General features: G+C 30.8%; 1 protein-coding gene across 1 annotated transcript; it reads left to right on the top strand.

Moving 5' to 3' along the window:
• The first annotated feature begins 920 nt into the window (after positions 1–920).
• galla-1 (cytosolic iron-sulfur assembly component galla-1) lies at positions 921–19,203 on the top strand. Its single transcript, XM_067266453.1, has 6 exons — positions 921–1,106; positions 9,612–9,773; positions 13,513–13,562; positions 13,650–13,695; positions 15,193–15,300; positions 19,090–19,203. The coding sequence occupies exons 1-5, from the start codon at positions 1,061–1,063 to the stop codon at positions 15,291–15,293; spliced, it is 405 nt and encodes a 134-aa protein (XP_067122554.1). The 5' UTR covers positions 921–1,060; the 3' UTR covers positions 15,294–15,300; positions 19,090–19,203.
• Positions 19,204–19,694: the final 491 nt, after the last annotated feature.

Below are 19,694 nucleotides of genomic sequence, written 5' to 3'. Positions count from 1 at the left end.
TACTGCTCATTGCTGAAACTCCACTAACAAATAGGCAGACTTTATATTTTCCCTCTAAACTATTTTACTCTTAAATTTAAGGGAAAACTAACTTGTAGGTTGAATTCATGCCACACACTGTTTATATATAGCTCCGAGCCTATAGTTTATAGCGCCATCCGCCAACGAAGATAACTTTACGAGCCACAACTCTTTTATGTATACGGCCTGTTTATTTTACACGTTACTTGACACTAATTAATTATTAAGTAATTTAATTAGAGATAAGCGATTGAACCGCCATCTAATGTTAAACTTACTGATTAGAAATAAAGCAAAATTGACCTGACAAATTTCGGGTTTTGACTATAACATATATTACTGTATTTAAATATACAGTATGACTCTCCTTTATTATTTCTTTTGTTTTATCCCGAGTCAGTTTAACTAGAGTATTTTAAGCTTGAAAAGTATTGTTAACCGCTGTGCCTACGTTAACGTCACTTCTATGCCATGTTTATATAGAAAGCGAAACGGCTATTTCTGCATAACCGGCTACGTAATGTACTTATCCATTGTATCTGTTATTGCAATTATCAACATCTGTGTTAAATATAGCTTATAGTTTTATAATTTGTTTAAAATATTAATGGTAGCGCATAATCAAGTCGTAGCACTTACGCTAAAGGATAAGTTAACGAACTCGTATTTCAGCAACTACAGCGCTCCTAGTGATAGTTTTCTTCAACATCCGAATGCTCCGAAATTTATTTAAAAAATTAATCATAAAGTTACTTCCATCGCATTAAATATATTTTAGAATATTTGATTAATTTTCTATGTAAAAGATAAAATATAATTTTTAACTGGATATTATATAAAATTAATTTGAGGTAATTTTAAATTATGCTATTTTTGGGCGGAAGTTTGTACCCTTTTTTACGTCAAGGATTTAACCTTTTAACACCGGAGCAGTTTGTAAACAAATCGTTTTCAAATTTGAACATCCTACACAATAGGATTTAAATATGCTAAAGAAATAACATTTAAGAAATAATTTTTGAATAACTTTTATTATAAAATGTGTGATGGAGCGAATAATGATGTGGTTATTGGAGAATTATACGGTTAGTATTTTAAATATAATTTTACCTGCAACATTCGTAACATTGTTTTAGTATTACAGGTGAATAAAGTACTTTGTGTAAATACAGTAATACCCCGCTTAACGTTGCCTCGATTAACATTGATTCCATATGACACGATCTGCTCGAAGCCTAAAAAAAGTTTAAAATTCACGTTGATTCAAATTATCGCGGCATTTCATAGATTCATATATAATACGATTAGGTAATTATACAGTACGATTATTTACGAACACGTACCAATCAGCAAAAGGTAAGCAATTCGTCGTAGCTCTGTACTTTCCTTAAATCTATATTTGTTTGGTGTAATTTTGGAAAAAAATGTAACATCTTGGATGCAATAGGCAAAATCGACTTTGAATTAGCAAGAATTAACTGATAAATGCATGAACAGTGTGGAAGAAGTTATGGCTGAAGGTATCCAAGAATTCTCAACAAGAAGAGCCTATTGCTGTATTGTTAGGTTGACCAAATTGTCAACCTAATCGATACAGCAGGACTAGATGTACATGAGCAGGATATTGAGGAGTTACTGCAGGTTTCTGGTAAGACCAGGGCCGGATTTACCAATCCAGGGGCCCTGGGCACAAATTCGGTGGGGGTCCCCCCTTTAAGAGTAGGCAAATTTGATGATTTAGAAAGTTTACACAAAATACTGTACTTTCAATTAGATTTGAACTAGGAAGTTGTAAATTTTATTTAAAAATAAGGTTATTGTAAACATACATATATTTTATAGCGTAAAACTAATTATTTTAATTTAACTGAAAAATACCTATGTGAAATTTTTTCCCGAAATTTTCCGATGTTTCATAGGTTTTTTCACAGGTTTGGTTTTCTCTGCCTGTTGCCCTCATGATTAGGCCACACTAGGCTGTCGTGGTAATAGAAAAAAAATTATGTTTAAACATAATTTTTTTTAGTTTTGTGGGGGCCCTGGGCACAGGCCCCAAATGCCCTTATGTAAATCTGGCCCTGGGTAAGACCCTTACCGACGATGACCTTCAAGAACCGGCTGAACAAGGAATTTGTGTATAACTGGAAAATAGTGATTCTGAAAACGAAGAACCTAAAGAACTTGCTACAGATTTCCTTAGTAAAAGTTTGGTAATGATAACCGAAATTGTTGATCAAACTGTAGCAAATGATCCAGGTTTTGAAAAGAGTGTAAAAGCAAAATGAAGCGGTTTGGATGCGATCTTCTGCTATCGGCATTTGCTTAACAAAAGAAAAAAGCCAACAAATGACACTACAGGACTTTATCGCAAAAAACAAGAATTTCAGAAAAGCCAGGACCTTCATCACAAAAAATGAACTTTATTTAACACATAAACATAATAAATAATAACATGTATTATTATGCAAATTAATATAAAATAACTTAAAATCAAAGTAAAATCTGTTTATTTTTGGTTGCGTGTTTCCCTTTCCCTATTTACTCTATGTTATTTTGACCTCGTTTAACGCTGTTTCATTTAGTGCTTTGTTGTCTGAAAAGCATCCCCCGCATTAAGCGGGGTAAGGTATATGTGAAAATGCATCCTGAATGAGGCAGTTTTGACTACATCAGCACTGTAGACCAACATTTTCCAACCTTTTTTCATTAGCATACCCCCATGGCATTTCCAACTTCCCAACACGCAACGCATGCGCAAATCTCGTACTGCCTGTTTGTAGAGAGTGTTGCCATTTTGAATTTTATTTTGACTCTGTTCTCAGTCCCCTGAGTGCCTACAAGTCTGGTTTTTTTTTATTCACGCATGATTTGGGCACTTATACTCTGTGCCAAATTGCAACTTCCGACATGTACTCCTTCATACCTCTAAGCTGGTAACACAGCAGGCAGTATGATTTTATAAACAAGACATAGTCTTGTCAATAAAAAGTTAATAAAAATACTGAATAAATAATGAAAAAAATTACTGCTTGTAGAGAAAATCTGGAGAAACTAGCAATGTCCTTTTCCTTGCTAACAGTAAAAAATACTTTTTATAAACAAAAAATACTTTTTTCAAACAACACGTGAGGATATTGTTGAGAGATAATAATAATAATAATAACACACCCCACCATCAAAAGTCGGTAGCATAATCACTAATCACGCATAATGATATCTCCACTATCATTGATCGACTACACAACATTTATTCATCTGTTGCATTGTACAATTGGCAGCATAAGTTTTTATTTCTGTTTTTACATTTTGAAATGTATAATAAAGTTTGTGATTGTTGCAAGGAACATTTTTTACCTAATAATTTTTTAATACTATTAATTTGTGATACATAATATATTATTTTTTCTGCCATAATAACTAACTTTTTTCTGTACCCTTAAACAACCTATCGCGTACCCCTGAGGGTACGCATACCCCGGGTTGGGAATCGCTGCTGTAGACCATGCCCATAGGAATAAAAAAGTCAAAGGAACCAATGGTCTACAAGTGACCCTTTGCAAGATGTAGTATATTGTACACAGCAGGGATCCCAACATGTCTTATATACAAATACTCAGTGGCTCACCCAGAGAGAACCAATGTGCCCTGTCACTCTTCAAAGTAAAAGGAAAACAAATACTAGAAAATTTTTCCAAAAATTATTTCTTAAATAAAATTTATTTTTTATTTATACTGTGTCGTATCTTCTATTTCTATACTATTTATGAATTATCGGTCATATAAGGTAGAATTTTATTGAATTCGCATTAAACAATTTTTATCCGTTTAACTCCACGCCCTCGAGATTAAATCTTGAGTGTGCCACTACATATACTATTTAAATATATTTGTGCAATGGTCTTTTACGTAATTTTTAAAACACATCTTCCTAAATTTATTTCAAAGCAAAAATTATGCAAAATTTTAAATATTTTAAAAATAATTTTTTTATATTTTCAAAGATTTGACTTTTTTATTCCGATGGGCACAGTCTTCGGCTCTGATAAAGTCCTGACCGTCTCCTTTAGAAATTTATTTCTACCATATTGTTTTTTACGACTTACAGGATGTAACTTTTGCCCCAAAACCAAGGCCCAAAGAGTGGGCTACTTTGAACCCGACCCTTGAATAAAAGATGTTATTTTTTTAATTAAGCACATTATAGTTAACCAGCTTTTGCATATATTCATGCAAATATCATAATGGTAGATTTTAATTGTAAATGAGTTTTTTTTTAAACTCCTCTTTTCCATAATAAATAAAACTGTGCATTTTAATTTTATTTATTTTGAATTTATTTTTTATGGTTAAATGACCATGCTAATATATGTTCTTATATGACAGGAAATATAACTATAAAACCTGTTGGAGCATAAAAAATTTGAAATTTTTAATCTGTTAGATTGTCATATCTTAAATCTAACTTAATCTAATCTAGACAATCCATATCTCTGAATAAAAAATGAACAAATCAATAAATGAAGTAAAAAAAACTATTGTATATCACTTGTCCTATATTATTACATAATTAATATTGAAACCTTCTTTAATAAATTGATCAAAAACAAAATATTTAGCATTGATTTAATTACCACGATACCTGATGTTGTGTTGCTAATAGCTAAATGATCACTGTGCTTCTAAATCAATGTCTTATTTCTGATTAATGTAAAGAAATGGTGCTGCTAGTGTCCATACTTAAGGATAATATATTTAGAATATGATTTCAAACTTTGCTTTTGTTTACAGAGTGTGATTGTTATTGTATATAAAACTTTCATAAATAAACATTACCCTGATTAATTAATTAATTTTTTAACACACAAATATAAAACTGATAAAATAAAATAAATTAAATTTATTAATTAGTTCATGTATTTATTTGAATTGGTATTGAACAAGTTGAAATAGCTAAATTGATAGAATGAAAGAAAATGAAACATATTTATTTATTTTTCTGATAATTATCTGCAAAATTAAATTTCTTTGTATAATTTCTCTAGGATATTTTTAACAAATACCATATTTTACGGACTATAAGACGCATTTTTTTCTTCAAAAAATTGCCTCCAAAATTCGTGTGCGTCTTATACTCGAAATTAATATAAAAATGTCCAGTGTTTGATTTAAAATTCCTGCCAGTCTTAAAAATGGCCATATATTTGATGCTTGGGAAACCTGTCTCTATCTGGTAACATTGAATTCAACTGGCAGTAGCAGTGTTGTGGTCCGGAATCGTGAGACGGGTGATTCCCGCCTTTTTATTTGTAACGTATTTCTGTAAATTCAAATCTATAGCCGTTGGAGAGGAGTCCGTTGGAGAGCAACCGATAGAACGACGGTTAGGATAACGGCCATTGGGTTTAAATCAAAGAGCGGCGATTGGTCGACGAAAGCGTACGTTGGGCCGGAGACTTTGTAGCGCTGATTGGAGGATGGTCGTGGACTCCAACCAGTATAAAAGGAGCAAGTTTCAGCGGAAGAAAGATTCCCTTTTGAAAAGCCTGGAAAATGTGAGGCTCCCACCAGTGAACTTGAATTGAAAGTGATGTGTGTTATCGGTAACAGTACAATATTTTTGTTAGTAGCTAGTTTCGTAATGGAAAAAAATAAAAGGTACCGGTGTTCATATAATGCGGGCTATAAATTGAAAGTAATAGCATATGCAGAAGAACATGGAAACAGAGCAGCTGAACGGCGTTTTGTCCCTCCACCAACAGAAAAAAACCATTCGTGATTGGCGGGCTAGTAAAGAAGAACTGAAAAAAATGAGGAAGACTAAATGTGCAAATAGAGGATTGAATGCAAAATGGCCAAAACTAGAAGATGACGTATTGAACTGGATTCAAAGACACCGTCAAAATGGCATTGGAATTAATACAAAAATGATTCAAATATACGCTCGTAAGCTAGCACTACAGTGAGACTTAACAGACTTTAAGGGTGGAATTGGTTGGTGCTACAAGTTTATGAAGCATCATGGACTTAGCATGCGAACCAAAACCAAATTATCTCAGAAGATGCCACAAGAGTATGAAGAGAAAATATTATCATTCCATCGCTTTATTATTCAACATCGAAAGAAAACCAGTGTGGAACTAAGCCAAATAGCGAATATGGACAAAACTCCTCTGACATTTGATGTGCCGAGTAACAGAACTGTTGCCATGAAAGGTGCTAAAACTGTAAATATAAAAACAAGTGGACATGAAAAAATGCACTACACTGTTGTCCTTTCATGTTGTGCTGACGGTACTAAACTTAATCCAATGATCGTTTTCAAGCGCAAAACAATGCCAAAACCTTCTGAAATACCGTCAGGTGTTGTTCACGTACATGACAAGGGTTGGATGGATGAGGCTGGTATGAAATTATGGATTAACAGAGTGTGGGAGAGAAGGAAAGGTGCTTTATTGAAGAAGAGTTCTCTTCTTGTACTAGATCAGTTTAGTAGTCATTTGAAAAATTCTGTGAAAGAGAAATTCAGACAGGGAAATACAGAGCTTGCTGTTATTCCGGGAGGACTTACTTCACAATTGCAACCTCTTAATGTCTCGATAAATAAATCATTTAAAGTGTATATGAGAGAGGAATGGAACAAATGGATGATGGATAAAACCCAACATGAATTCACGCCGAAGGGAGCTTTAAAACGATCTACAATCAAACAAGTGTGTCAGTGGATAAAACAGTCGTGGTCTAGAGTGAGAGAAGACATTATTGTTAAATCTTTTAAGAAGTGCGGCATAAGTAACGCTCTCGATGGCAGTGAGGACCATCTTATATATGAAGAGGACAACGATGATGACGAAGAGGAAGAAGAAGAAAGTTCAGATAACGATTATCAGGGATTTTAAAGGTCAATTCGGTTTTATAAACTAAGAAATTTTTTTTAGTCTGGCCTTGCAATCTAATAATAAAAATGGTAAAAATATTATTATTTTAAAAAATTGCTTAAAAATTAAGGTGCGTCTTATAGTCCCTAGCGTCTTATAGTCCGTAAAATACGGTATGTTTTATACGAGTCAGTAGATGAAGAAAAGCTTGTTATTTTTAGTTATTTTCAAGTAAAACTTTGAATATAAAACTCATCATTAGGAAGGTGACATTACGATGGAACATGATTGGAACATAGAGATTGAACTTATTAAATCTGTTGATCAAGATTATAATATGTAGCATTCTTGATGACAAAAAAAGTTATGCATAAAGGAGGAGCATTGGAACTGAATGCAACTTTATTAATTTGAATATAATAATAATGGTAATAAATGATAGCAAAAGCAGAATTTTTTATGGAATAACAGTACAATTTAAAGGAATCCTTATTACTTATAGGTCTTCTCTTGTCTAAATATATGCAGTGATACAGTTGGACACAGAAGAATAGACACTACACTCAAATCTGTTTTTGTGCGGTCTTTTTTTGTGTGATTTTTTATATGTGCAATTATTTTTGTGCAGTATACCAATTTGATTGAAATTCGTATACCGCACACAAAAAATCACACAAACAAATGGCACAAATAAAAAATTGCACAAAAAAAGACTACACAAAAACAGGTTTGAGTGTATATGCAATTCTGTGACAGATCTGTCACATATGTTGCAACTGCCTCTCTGGATCCCTAAGATAGTCTAAGCACCTGGTAGCTCATCTGGTCTCACAAATCTTGATGGGCACCAAATCTGGAGCCCAGTGGCCAAGAAAGTTTGACAAGGTGATGGAGGCATTCTTAGGAAATTTTAGCTGTATGTAGCTGAGAATTATCTTTCTAAACAATGGTTATTTGTAGCTCTGTCATGAAAGGCAGTGTGTAAGGATATTTGAATTGATATGTTTAAGGATACAGGATATCTTGAACCTACTGATGCACTGTCAATGTTCCTTGCACCAGTTACTAGGGATGACTGACTGTCATACAAAATGGCTTCCCAAGACCAGTATGCCAGCAGTGAGTAAAGGCAGGATTGAAGCACTTACTAGTGCCTCTACACTCAACGCATTGGTTGTCCATTACTGAGCAGAACCAGGATTTGTTAGTAAAGACATTACACTGCCAGTCCATACATTTATTCCAACAGTATTTTAAATTATATCTTGTTAGACATTACATGTAACAATTCATAATAAATAAATGTCCATCTAAAGATGGGGGTTCATTCTGGAAATATTTAAATGAGATAAATAAATAAGATTTATAAAAACAAAAACATTATTTTCTGATTTTTAATTATTGAAAATTACTGTAAAAAGTATTTAACATTATATAGTAGTAAATAAATACATAGTAGTAAAAATACATAGATTAATTATAACATAGCTGCATACAAATTAGTTATATTCTATATTTTTACTGAAACATTTTCAAAAGTCAAAACTATCAATTATTACTATTATTAGAATTTTTTATTTACGTTTTAATAATATAAAATGCAAATCAAGATGCAAATGCAGAAATCAAATATTGAATATGTAACAATCATTAGTCAAATTTCTTTATTCAAAGTTAAATGAAATTGCACAGTGGGTTTACGTCAAATTTAAAATAACAAATCAATTCATATTTTAAAGTGATTTTCTATCAAACTGAACCTATCCAAATTAATTAAAATGCCTGTGTTTAACATAGAACATTTTCTCACTTTAAAATAAAATATTTTAATAATTTTGTTAAATGGGTTCGATTATAATAATGTTGTAAGTTGTCTTTGTGAAATATGAAATGTATAACCATTAGCCCATGAAGACAAACACACAAAAAAAATTAAAAACAAAAGTTTAATTACAAATTGAATTTTTTTACAGTCAGTACATTAACAGATGCCAACTCTAGGATAATTTCCAGCAGTTACGCAAGAAACTTGGCTGTCAGCAGAAGCAACTATAATTTTCATATGCCACAAAATGTGTGAAATTGAGATATTAATAACTTTTACAATAAACAAAGAAAAACAAACATTACAAAAATAAATCCTTATAAGGATTTATTTACTGACAAGTAATAGGGTTAAAAAATTAAAATAGAGGGCAAGGAGTATTCAAGATGGAGGATAGACAAGAACAAAAGTACCTGGATCCGTTAGAATTCTTATGATACTTCTCAACTTGATAGTCCAAGTGGAAATTCCTATATTGTGAAACACTCTCTACTCTCCTTGGTCCACTGGTTGATTTTTATCACTAAACCATTGGTTCTTTAATCAGAACTTGCAACAGGTCAAGTTGGATACAGTACCCATGCACACTATCAGATAAGTGAGAAAGGGAATTCTTTGCTCACTCAGAACTTGACTCAAGGGATAACACTCCAATTAGTAATTAACAGTCTTCATCATAACTTCCTTTCAGAATTTTCCACTATCCTCTCCCGTAGTTTGGAAGTTTGGAGTTCACCTACAGCTGCATGCTCCTTCCATTTGGTTTTTCTTCTCCCATTGTGCACCAGCCACAAACTAACCCTTTCAAACATTTGGAATATTTACAAAGTTTCTTTAATATTGTAACAAATTCTATATATAATAAAATTGAAGTAAAAATATATTTTCAGATTTAATTAAAGATATTAAAGATCCTGAAAAGCCACAGACTTTGGAAGATTTGGATGTTGTCTATGAGAAGGGGATCAGCATAATCAAGTATGGCTTTATCGAGGTGATAAGGATAGAATTTAAACCAACTGTGCCACACTGTTCCTTGGCTACTCTGATTGGTATGTATCTTTTAATGGTAAAACTTTAAAAAAATTACATTGTGTTCTATTTTATATAAATTTTGTTTAAATTAAAATGAAATATCAAATATTTAGAAGATTATCTACAAAATTACTTTCTGAGGTTAGTGGCACTGCTAAACCAAGGTTAAGAAAAAATAATAATGAAATAGTATGAAGTAGTATAGCAGTAGTAGTATACCAGTAGTCTCCCCTGCCAGATGGCATCTGCATTCACTATGCAGTTTACAAAATTGCATCACCCATATCAAACTGCACCAGAATTGAACAGCAAATTATTTCATTTTTGATAGCCAAAAGCATTATACTTACAAGTTAATGAGATTTCTTACAGGATGTATGCACAATATGGGGAGTCATGCATGTCGCCGCAAAAAACTTGCAAGTGGTTCAAAAGTTCAAGAAAGATTGAACAAATATAGACAATAAATCGCATAGACTTTAAAATAAAAGTTTTTTGTAGCAATATGCCCAACTATCTGTATTGTGCATACATCCTGTTATGGACCTCACTATGTCTAATGCATTTGGCTGTCAAAACTGAATAACAGCTTGGGCAATGCCATTACTTCAACCACATAATGGACACAAATGCCACCACCAAAGGTGACTATTGGTACAGGGCTGCATTACTGTATACCCTTTCATTATTATTAGTCTTAACCTTGTATGCTACATTATTGTTCTTTAACAGTGTTAATAACCTTATTTATTGAATATGCCTGATATTTCTTTTTAGCTAAGAAAACATTAGAAGTCTTCTTTTTTTGTAAATTAATTTTTTAGAGCAAAAAATTAAACTAAAGAAGTTTGTACTTATTGTTAATTGTCTACTTGGACTTTACTTATTAATAGGACTTTATACTGGTGTTTAAAGATTGGCACAGTAATGAGAGTTAGTTCAGGAAAGAACAAAATTTCTTTATTATATCACCTGTAGTAATAATTTCTGTACACATATTATACATGTTTCGGGCTAGCATGCCCCTCATCAGCAGTATTACTACCAAACACTAAAAAGTAACAATAACAAAACAAATATGTTACTGTATAACTTAAAATTTCTTAGCAATAAAATACAGTTTTAAAACTTACTGTAAATACATATTCCAAACCCGAGTATAACTGGATATTTCTCGTTTTACAATTAAACATTTCACTGTATAATTAAAATTAAATAAACAAAGTAAATAAAGACTGTAAATTATTAAAATCTTAACAACATCATGTAAAAATTCATTAAAAAACTCACATCAAGTTTTGTTTGCTACCATTCAACTGCTGTGAGGGGCATGATAGGAGACAGTTAATATGTTACAGAATTATTACTACAGGCGATATCATAAAGAAATTTTGTTCTTTCCTGAACTAACTCTCATTACTGTGCCAATCTTTAAACACCAGTATAAAGTCCTATTAATAAGTCCAAGTAGACAATTAACAATAATTTTAGAATTTAAGGACAGTAAGGCTTTTAAAAGTTTGTACTTGATTGCTTTTTGTTCTCACTGTAATTGTTATGAGTAAGCATGCAAGTGCTCCGGAGAATGATGGACATGTTGCCTGAAATGAATATCCTCAGGAATGAATAAAAGTCTATATAGCTATCTAAATTGTGTGATTCTGTACAATTCATTCTCTCGAGCAATTGTAGGCTTACTCATAATAAAGAAGTTTGATATATGTCAAAGTATTATTACTCTACACAAACATTTTATTAACATTCTATATAATATGAGGAATTTTTAGACATAAACATATAATAACAATCTGAATAGTTAGTTGGAAATTTTAATAAATAATTAACTAACAGACTATGGTAAATCTATTTATAATTCTATTCTAGCCATTGAACTACTTAATTAGCTCAATTATAATCTGGTGATGTTCTTTTTATTTTTTTTATTTTTTGTAATCAATTTTTGAAATCATACATTACTTTGAGGATGATTAAAACAATTCTTTCTTGATCTAAAACATATTACAGATAGGTGAATTTTTCCTAATTTTTTGTTGAGGCCTCTGAAAAATATGCACATATTTATTTTATCTCATTTATTTTGATAAGTAAAGGATTATGCAAAATCAAAAATAGAATTATTTAGATAAAACAAATACAGAAAAAGAATAATCAGCGTGATTGTTGTTGTTGTTTCCCATTAAATAGTTTTTGGATTCTCAAATCTGAAAAATTTTAAAACATAAAATCATTAGCCACAAATCTTACTTTATTTGCTTACTATTAGCAATAATAGTATCTGGTTATTGAAATTTAACTATTTTATTCTAAATTTTCTTAGTTTTATCAAAAAAAAATTTTGGGTTGGGTTTTGTGAGCTTTTAAAAATTTTCTGCAGAAGCTGAAATTTTTATTGAAAGAAAATTTTATTGGTAAACTGTGTAGAGAATCTTTACATAAAATGCCATCTTGGTGTTCCACAAGACAGTTAAGTTTTGTAGGGCTGGCTCATGTGTAAAATAGCCTCAAACCTATCTGCAAATGTTGCAAAGGAGAGCAGGCATTGTTATTAAGACACTGCATGGACAGAGAATTATATTTATCTGAGAATCCTTACATATCCCATAATAGACCAACCTCTGATCTCTCAGACCTTTGGGTGTTGCTTTTTTTAAATATTGTTAGGGGTCAGTTTAAATTTAAAAATTATAGAAGAAAATTTTTGACAAACATTTAAATACTTGTACATAAAAACTTTAAAACTGAATTTAAACTACTAAGAATAAAAAGTAACTGTACAAGCATGTTTTCATTGCTGTTACAATTTCTTAGACAAATCTCACATCTGTTTGTTTTTTAATTAACACTTAGTGCTATAGAATGCATTTCAGTAATATTTTCACCTTCTTTGGCTAGATTACATATTCCATTTTGAACTTTAGCAGGTAAGCCTGGTGTTGCCCAGGCAAAAATTAAGAACAAACATTCAGATTAGTTAATTTCATACTTCTAACTCTCTTATTGTATTATATTATAGAATTTGGCATATATAACTACAAAGGTTATCTTACATAGCCAATCTTACCCATATTGCTAACAGCATATGCTATTTGGTTACTTAGTACTCTTAGTAGATTATATATGGAAAGATTATAATGCACAGAATTTAAACTACATAAATTATAATTGCTTTATTACAAAACAATTTAAAAACTTAATGGTTGTTGAGTATTAGACACAAGATCGTGGTTATTAATTAAACACGTGGCTTTTCTTCCCATCTTTATTTAATTGATGGAACCCATGTGTTTAATTGAGGAAGCCATGTGTTTAATTAATAACACGATCTTGTGTCTAATACTCAACAAATAGTACAGCATGGTTTCAGAAAACAAATTAATGATTGTCATCAAAACAAAATGATGTGTCTCGGAGTAGAATAGAATGGAAACATTCCTTTTAAATTATGTCACATTGCCAATGGAATGTTCTATATTTAAGAACTTTTTTAATATGAATTTGGTTGAGTTTAGTGAAACAGTTGTACTATCTGATGAAGGTCTCTAAATGCGGCTGAAAACATGTGCGTATTGAATCATATGCTGGAGTGAATAGTGAGGTTTTATTTGAGGTATTTCCAATGTTAGAAAATAAAGTCTTCTCTTATTTTAAATTTGTGATAGTATTTAATTTTATTTACTTAAAATCAAAATATTTTATTTTAAAAATAGTTTTATTAAGAAAGGTTTTGTATCTTAGGACTGTGCATTCGAGTTAAACTTGAAAGATGTTGGAATCAAAAGTTTAAAGTAAGTGTTATAAATAAATTAATGAAAATTTTGGAGTTTAATTTTAGATTTATCACATTTAATTTATTCCACTTTTATTATATTCAGTTAGAAATTGTTTTGAAAGAGGGAACACATTCTACCAGTGAAGAAAGTAAGTATTTATTGATCTCTTTATATATCAAATTAATACAATTTATTCTTATATTAATAAATTAATGTATTCAATTAATAAAATTATATTTAACTAAACTATTCAAATACCACCATTATATTAAATTAAGATTAAATAAAGATTATTTTTTGGAAACATTAATGTGAATTTTGTTAAACTAAATGTAGAAATTTGAGTAATCTTCCTGAGATTTGTATTTGCATATGTAAGTTTGTATATGGTTTACCATATATAGTTACAAATCTCATACTGTATGAGATACTCAACAAAACTGAACTGTCTTTGATATCTTATCCATGCTAGCCAATATCATTATGAATCTAGCTAACAATTATAAACATCTAAACCTGATAATTATACATTAAATCCAAACAATTACCAAATTATGTTGAGCTATATTATAGGCCATATGTACTGAGTCATCTCCAGTCTGCACCATAAGGAACCAAGTATGGTTACATCTAAATTAATAAGTTCTGGAATTGAGGATTGGATGAATGTCCAGGTAATGTAACTGGCAATGCAACAACATGGTAAGCAGGAATTGCAGGTTCAAGTCCCACTTTGGACTGATTCTTTTCTTCCAGAACCTTCTAAACTAATTATTAAAATATTAATTTAATAATAATTATTAAATTTAGCAAGAGATGGCACCTAATGCCTGCCTTAAGTGCCAAATTACTTTGCATTTAACTAATAATAATAGTAGTAATATAGTCTGATATAATTCAGCAGTCATTTAGCTTTGATCTAGCTAACTTGAACTGGGTACAAATTGGATCCTTATAACTTATAGCATGCAGATGGCTCAATGGCCAAGGTGGTTAAGGTGTCAGTCTTTCACTTTGGGAGACCAGAGATCAATTCTGGATGATTGAGAAATCCTAAGAAGTAATATCCTAAACAGAGCAAAAATGGTGGAATTGAGCTCAATGCATGGACCCCACCTCTAAGCAGAAAAATACTAAGAAAAACAAGCAATCTGAAACATCATCACAATTGTTTTCTTGCAGATTCCTGGAACTAGATTTAGTACAGGCCTGGCCAACCCGTGGCCTGTCACATTACATTGTGTGGCCTGCTAAGCGATATTATATATCTATTAAAACTTTTGTTTCCTGTTATGTGTATACCAAAACAATTAAATAAATGAAAATTTGCATGTGTCATTGTTATAATACGCAAGTGCGAGTACAAACTCTTGGTATAACAATAAAATCTTATTCATTTTGTATTTGTTTTACTTTTTTAAAAGCATGTTTGCCTAAATTGTGGCCCATTGTAATGTTACGCGTGATCAAAGTGGCCCACGAAACAATTTGGGTTGGTCAGGCCTGATTTAGTAGTTACTTCATTTTTATTAATATCTTAATATGTGAAATAAATCAAATGATTAATATTGCTAATATTGCTATGAAATATTGATAATATACATTTTGTTGTCTTGTATAAATAATTTTTAACTACAATTTTCAGTTAACAAACAAATTAATGATAAAGAACGAGTTACTGCCGCAATGGAAAATCCAAACCTCCAGCAACTAGTTGAGAAATGTATAAATACAGATGAATATTAATGACAAGGCAAGTATGAATTTAAATTAAAATTTTATACAAAAGTCATTTTGATTAATAAACAGAATTACCTAGTGTACTTTAATATTTCTGAATTAGCTATTAATAATATTACATGCATAAATTGATAATAATCGAATATTATTTATACATTGTAAATGTTGTTATAAATGATTGTCATTAATCCAAAACTTCACTGGCAACACTTTTAATATGAACAAGACAAATGCAAAGTATACTACAGTAGCACGGACATGTTCTTTCTATGTAGAAACAAGAAGGCATTTCAAGTGCCTACATTCCATTAGAACTAATTAAATAATATACACAGAACCCTTTATATATATATATAAGTTGAATCTCAATAGATCACAGCACAACTTAAATTTATTCAGGCTTAGTTCCTTCATCAGTACATTCACATTCATGTTGACTTTGTGTTCTAACTAACTACTACAGTGGTACATTATCCCATGGGCAAAAAGAGCTATTGATGGGCCCCAAACTAATCTTTTGTAAATTCATTACTGTAGTGAGAATATCAAAATTTAAATTTGGTGCCATATCTGGAGACCCTAGTTGCAGGTGAGCCATGGGTGCAGCACAAAAATTAACGTTTTGGAGGTTGTGTTAAAAAACGAATGATGGTATTGGAGATTCAAAAGAAAAATGTCTGAAGTCAACACTGTACTTGGGGGCCCCAATTCAAATTTGCCTGGGACCCATGAAGCTATAACAGACCACTGCAATACTACTATATTTTACTGAATCTTTCATAAAATGTAATCTAGTGTCAGTGTGCTCAGTCTATAATTCTTTTTGCCATTTGCAGTACAAATGGCTTCATGATTATCTGAATGAATTAAAATAGGTTCTTCCCTGTAGTCATTGGGAAGAATCTCTACAAGCATATTTTTTAACTAAATTGCTTGTTTGCAATCTTCAATTATCTAATCAACTGTTTCCTGCAGCTACACCAGCTCATTAAACAGTTTCCTAACTTAGAAAATCCCACTCTGGATTTTGTTTTATCTGATTCATAGCTGGTAAAATCTGCATCACAGTATCCTATCTGTTCTGGAGTGTTGTTTCTGTCTTTTGTAATTTTCTTTTCAATGTTCTTTTTAAATATTTTAGTACCATTTTACAGCATCCCAGTGGCTCTTATCAAAAGTATTTATTACATTTACTTGGTTAGGAGATTGCATAAGAGATGTCAGGTAATGCTGTGATTGATAGGATCCCTCATGTACTGTACATACAGTACCTATCACTTGCCAATATGGTAGCCTAGTGAGCAGTGGCATGCAGTGATATTTGATGATAGAAAAGTTGTGCCGGCCCTGGATAGAATCATTGGAAGCGTTATACAATATTTTGGTGTGTAGCATCCACGAGCTAAACTGTGTGAGGTTGGTGCTCTGTAAAGCACATGCGTGGATGCGTATAATCTGGCTGCTTTACATGATTCAAATATTTTTGCTGTGGAAGCTATCTTGTATTCAGCAATACAGCACTTCCATTGGGAATATGCATGTACAAATTTATGTTCGAATTTACAATAGCAATCTTATCATTGATTTTTACATGTAGTTTAGAAATTTGTAATAAAATAAATAATGTGGTTATAATAAAATATTAATTTTAAGCAATTCAAAGTATGTTAACATATGAAAATAATCACACAATATGTATTTATATTTTAGAAAATACAAGGGAAGTGGCACTTCCACAGCTTCCATAGACAGCACGCCACTGCTAGTGAGTGATAGATGTCTGTTCTTATTTAATAATAGTCAGCAGTTTTACACTACAGTTTATTGTGGTTGAGATAAGGTTGCATCTTCTGTAAACAAACATTTCAGGATTTATTCTACATATCTCTTGACTAAATGCAACATTTTCATCTTTATCTCTTGACACATATATCTAAGAAATTCTTTAGCTCCCCAAGATCTTTTAATTTAAATATGCTTTATATATTTTCTATACTTCTGTCCTTGTTATATGTGAAAAGTATTTTGTCAACATAAACAATTATAATAATTGTTTCATCCCTTTCTATCATATGAAATATGCACTCATCAGCCTTTGATGCTTTTAGCTCTAACGATATTAGTTTTTTGCTCAAGGTTTACTGCTATGTATGGCCAGACTGTTTTAAACTAAACAATGCTTTAAGCAATTTATACATTAATTGTTCTTTGCCCTTTTTAACAAATCTTTTAGTTTCTGGACATATATCTTCTTTAAGCTCTGTGTTTTAAAGAGACAGTCTCAAAGTCAAGCTGTCTCATCTTCAAATTTTTCATTGTAATGATAGCAAAAAGTTCATATGTTTGTGCTCCTAACTATAGATGCATATGTTCGCTAATCTGTCCCATCTATTTGTGCATACCCTTTTGCTACTAAACGTACTTTTGGTATCTTTTTACCATTTTTACCTCTTATTTGTTGGACCCATTTTGTCTCTATTGCCTTCTTACCATATGGTAACCTTTACAGTTCCCAAACCTTCTATTTTTCTATTGCTGCTAGCTCTGGGGTCACAGCATTCTGCTATTTCTTTGCATATTTTCCTTTCACTGTCTGTTGATACAATGCTGGGACTTGACCTAATATGTACACATTTCCATAACATTTTGGTGATCCTGCATTCTTTCACTCCGTTGTCTCAAGATGACAATTGTTGCCATAGTCATGTTGTGTGTCATGAGATACATTTATTTCGGTGATGTATTTCTCATTTCATTTTATTTCCTTCAATAATACCAAGAATTTTGTATTTTTTTTTTTTTTATTATTCATTTTTGTGTTCTGAAGGCTCATCACTGTTTAATTTTATACTGGGGAATAGCTGAATGATGTCTTGATACAGTATATACAGTGATAAGTCAGATTTACTATTAAAATGTTTTTATTTGATAGTATTGGCAGTAAGATTAGATGTGATATTTTTTCTCTTTTTTTATTTTTATCAAATTAATCAGTTTTAAAAAATAAGGCATTAAAATTGTAACTACACAAAATGTTAAGGTAAATTTTAGATTTTTTTTTTTAAATTAATTATAGAACAAGTGGCTAAATGGTACTATATTAAGGTGATGGCCTATTACTGTCTAGACCTGGATCTGATCCAGACGGATCAAAAACCCCAGGAATTTTTCAGGGGATGGTCTATCTGGATGTATCAGGTCTCATTCCTCACCACCCAGGACCCCATTGTGGACCTGGCAAACTCATAATGTGCTTGCTTAAAAAAAAAAGTAAAATTTTGTTTGTTAAAAAAAGTTAAAAAAAAATTTGAATTATAGTATTGTCTACTTTTGTACAAATGTTGTTAGTTATTAGAACAGATGAAGGAATCAAATCTTTCTTTCCTATTAAAAAATGCTGTAGTTCTCCCTCATAAAAAATAGTGTGTATAGCCTCTTAGTGTTTCCTCTCAGAAAGCACTGAGGCCCAATTAATACCTGTAAGAAAGCTATATTTCTTACATCATACTTTTTGGCTAATAAATCTAAACTATACTCTGCAACTGAGAGTTTATAATAATAATATTTCCAACTTAAATAATTGTTTATACAAAAAATAAAGAACATTCACAATGATTTTAATTGCAGTTTCTTTCTCTCTCACTCATATATATATATTTATTACATTCTTTATATTTTTTTAGAGATGATGTATCAATAACAATAGTCCTTATGAATATGATATAAATTTTAAATAATTCTAAATTATATCAACTTTATTTGAAAACTTTCATATTAATAAATATACTATTTACATTTTCAGATGTTGAAAATTTGACTCTACAGAGGAATATGTTTTATAAAAGTAAATATTTTGTATGTCTACACATGAAATAATGTAATTTATTCTGAATAAAATTTACTTTAAAAAAATCAACTTTTGTTTTAAAAAATTATTAAACTAAATTTTGTAACATGAAACAATGAAATTGTATTTTACCAAATACTTTTTTAAATTAAAGAAATATTTAAAATTGCCAGCTTCATTGCAGATTTTTGGTAATTGTTTTCTTCAATTGCTGGACTTTGGTAATTTTAAAGATTAGTAACTATGTTATAAAAAAATTGAATTTTTTTTAAATCTGCTCTTTTAAAAATCCTACAAAAGTGCCTCCCCTATAAAATTTTCATATTTATGTGAAATTATCCTTGATTTTTATCACTATATAAAATTCACATTCTATTCTTATTCATGAGTGAATAAGTAGAAATAAAATATGAAGAAAAATAGAGAAGAGCTCCAGGATAACAACAAGAAAACACTGAGGATAAGATGGACAGTTAGTCATTTTAACCATTTTACTACGGTGTCTTATTACATATTGAATACTTATTACATACTGCTTCATTTACGAGCATTCTTTTATT

The sequence above is a fragment of the Centruroides vittatus genome, unplaced genomic scaffold, assembly GCF_030686945.1.
Source record: "Centruroides vittatus isolate TY-2023 unplaced genomic scaffold, ASM3068694v2 contig_273, whole genome shotgun sequence".
NCBI lineage: Eukaryota > Metazoa > Arthropoda > Arachnida > Scorpiones > Buthidae > Centruroides > Centruroides vittatus.
Note: the sequence above shows the minus strand (reverse complement) of the source record. Positions and strands in the feature narration are given on the sequence as shown.

Coding starts and splice junctions, on each gene's coding strand:
- galla-1 (XM_067266453.1), top strand. CDS start 1,061: ATGTGTGATGGAGCGAATAATGATGTGGTTATTGGAGAATTATACG. Junction 13,563..13,649: donor GTTGGAATCAAAAGTTTAAA/GTAAGTGTTATA, acceptor TATTATATTCAG/TTAGAAATTGTTTTGAAAGA. Junction 13,696..15,192: donor ACATTCTACCAGTGAAGAAA/GTAAGTATTTAT, acceptor TACAATTTTCAG/TTAACAAACAAATTAATGAT.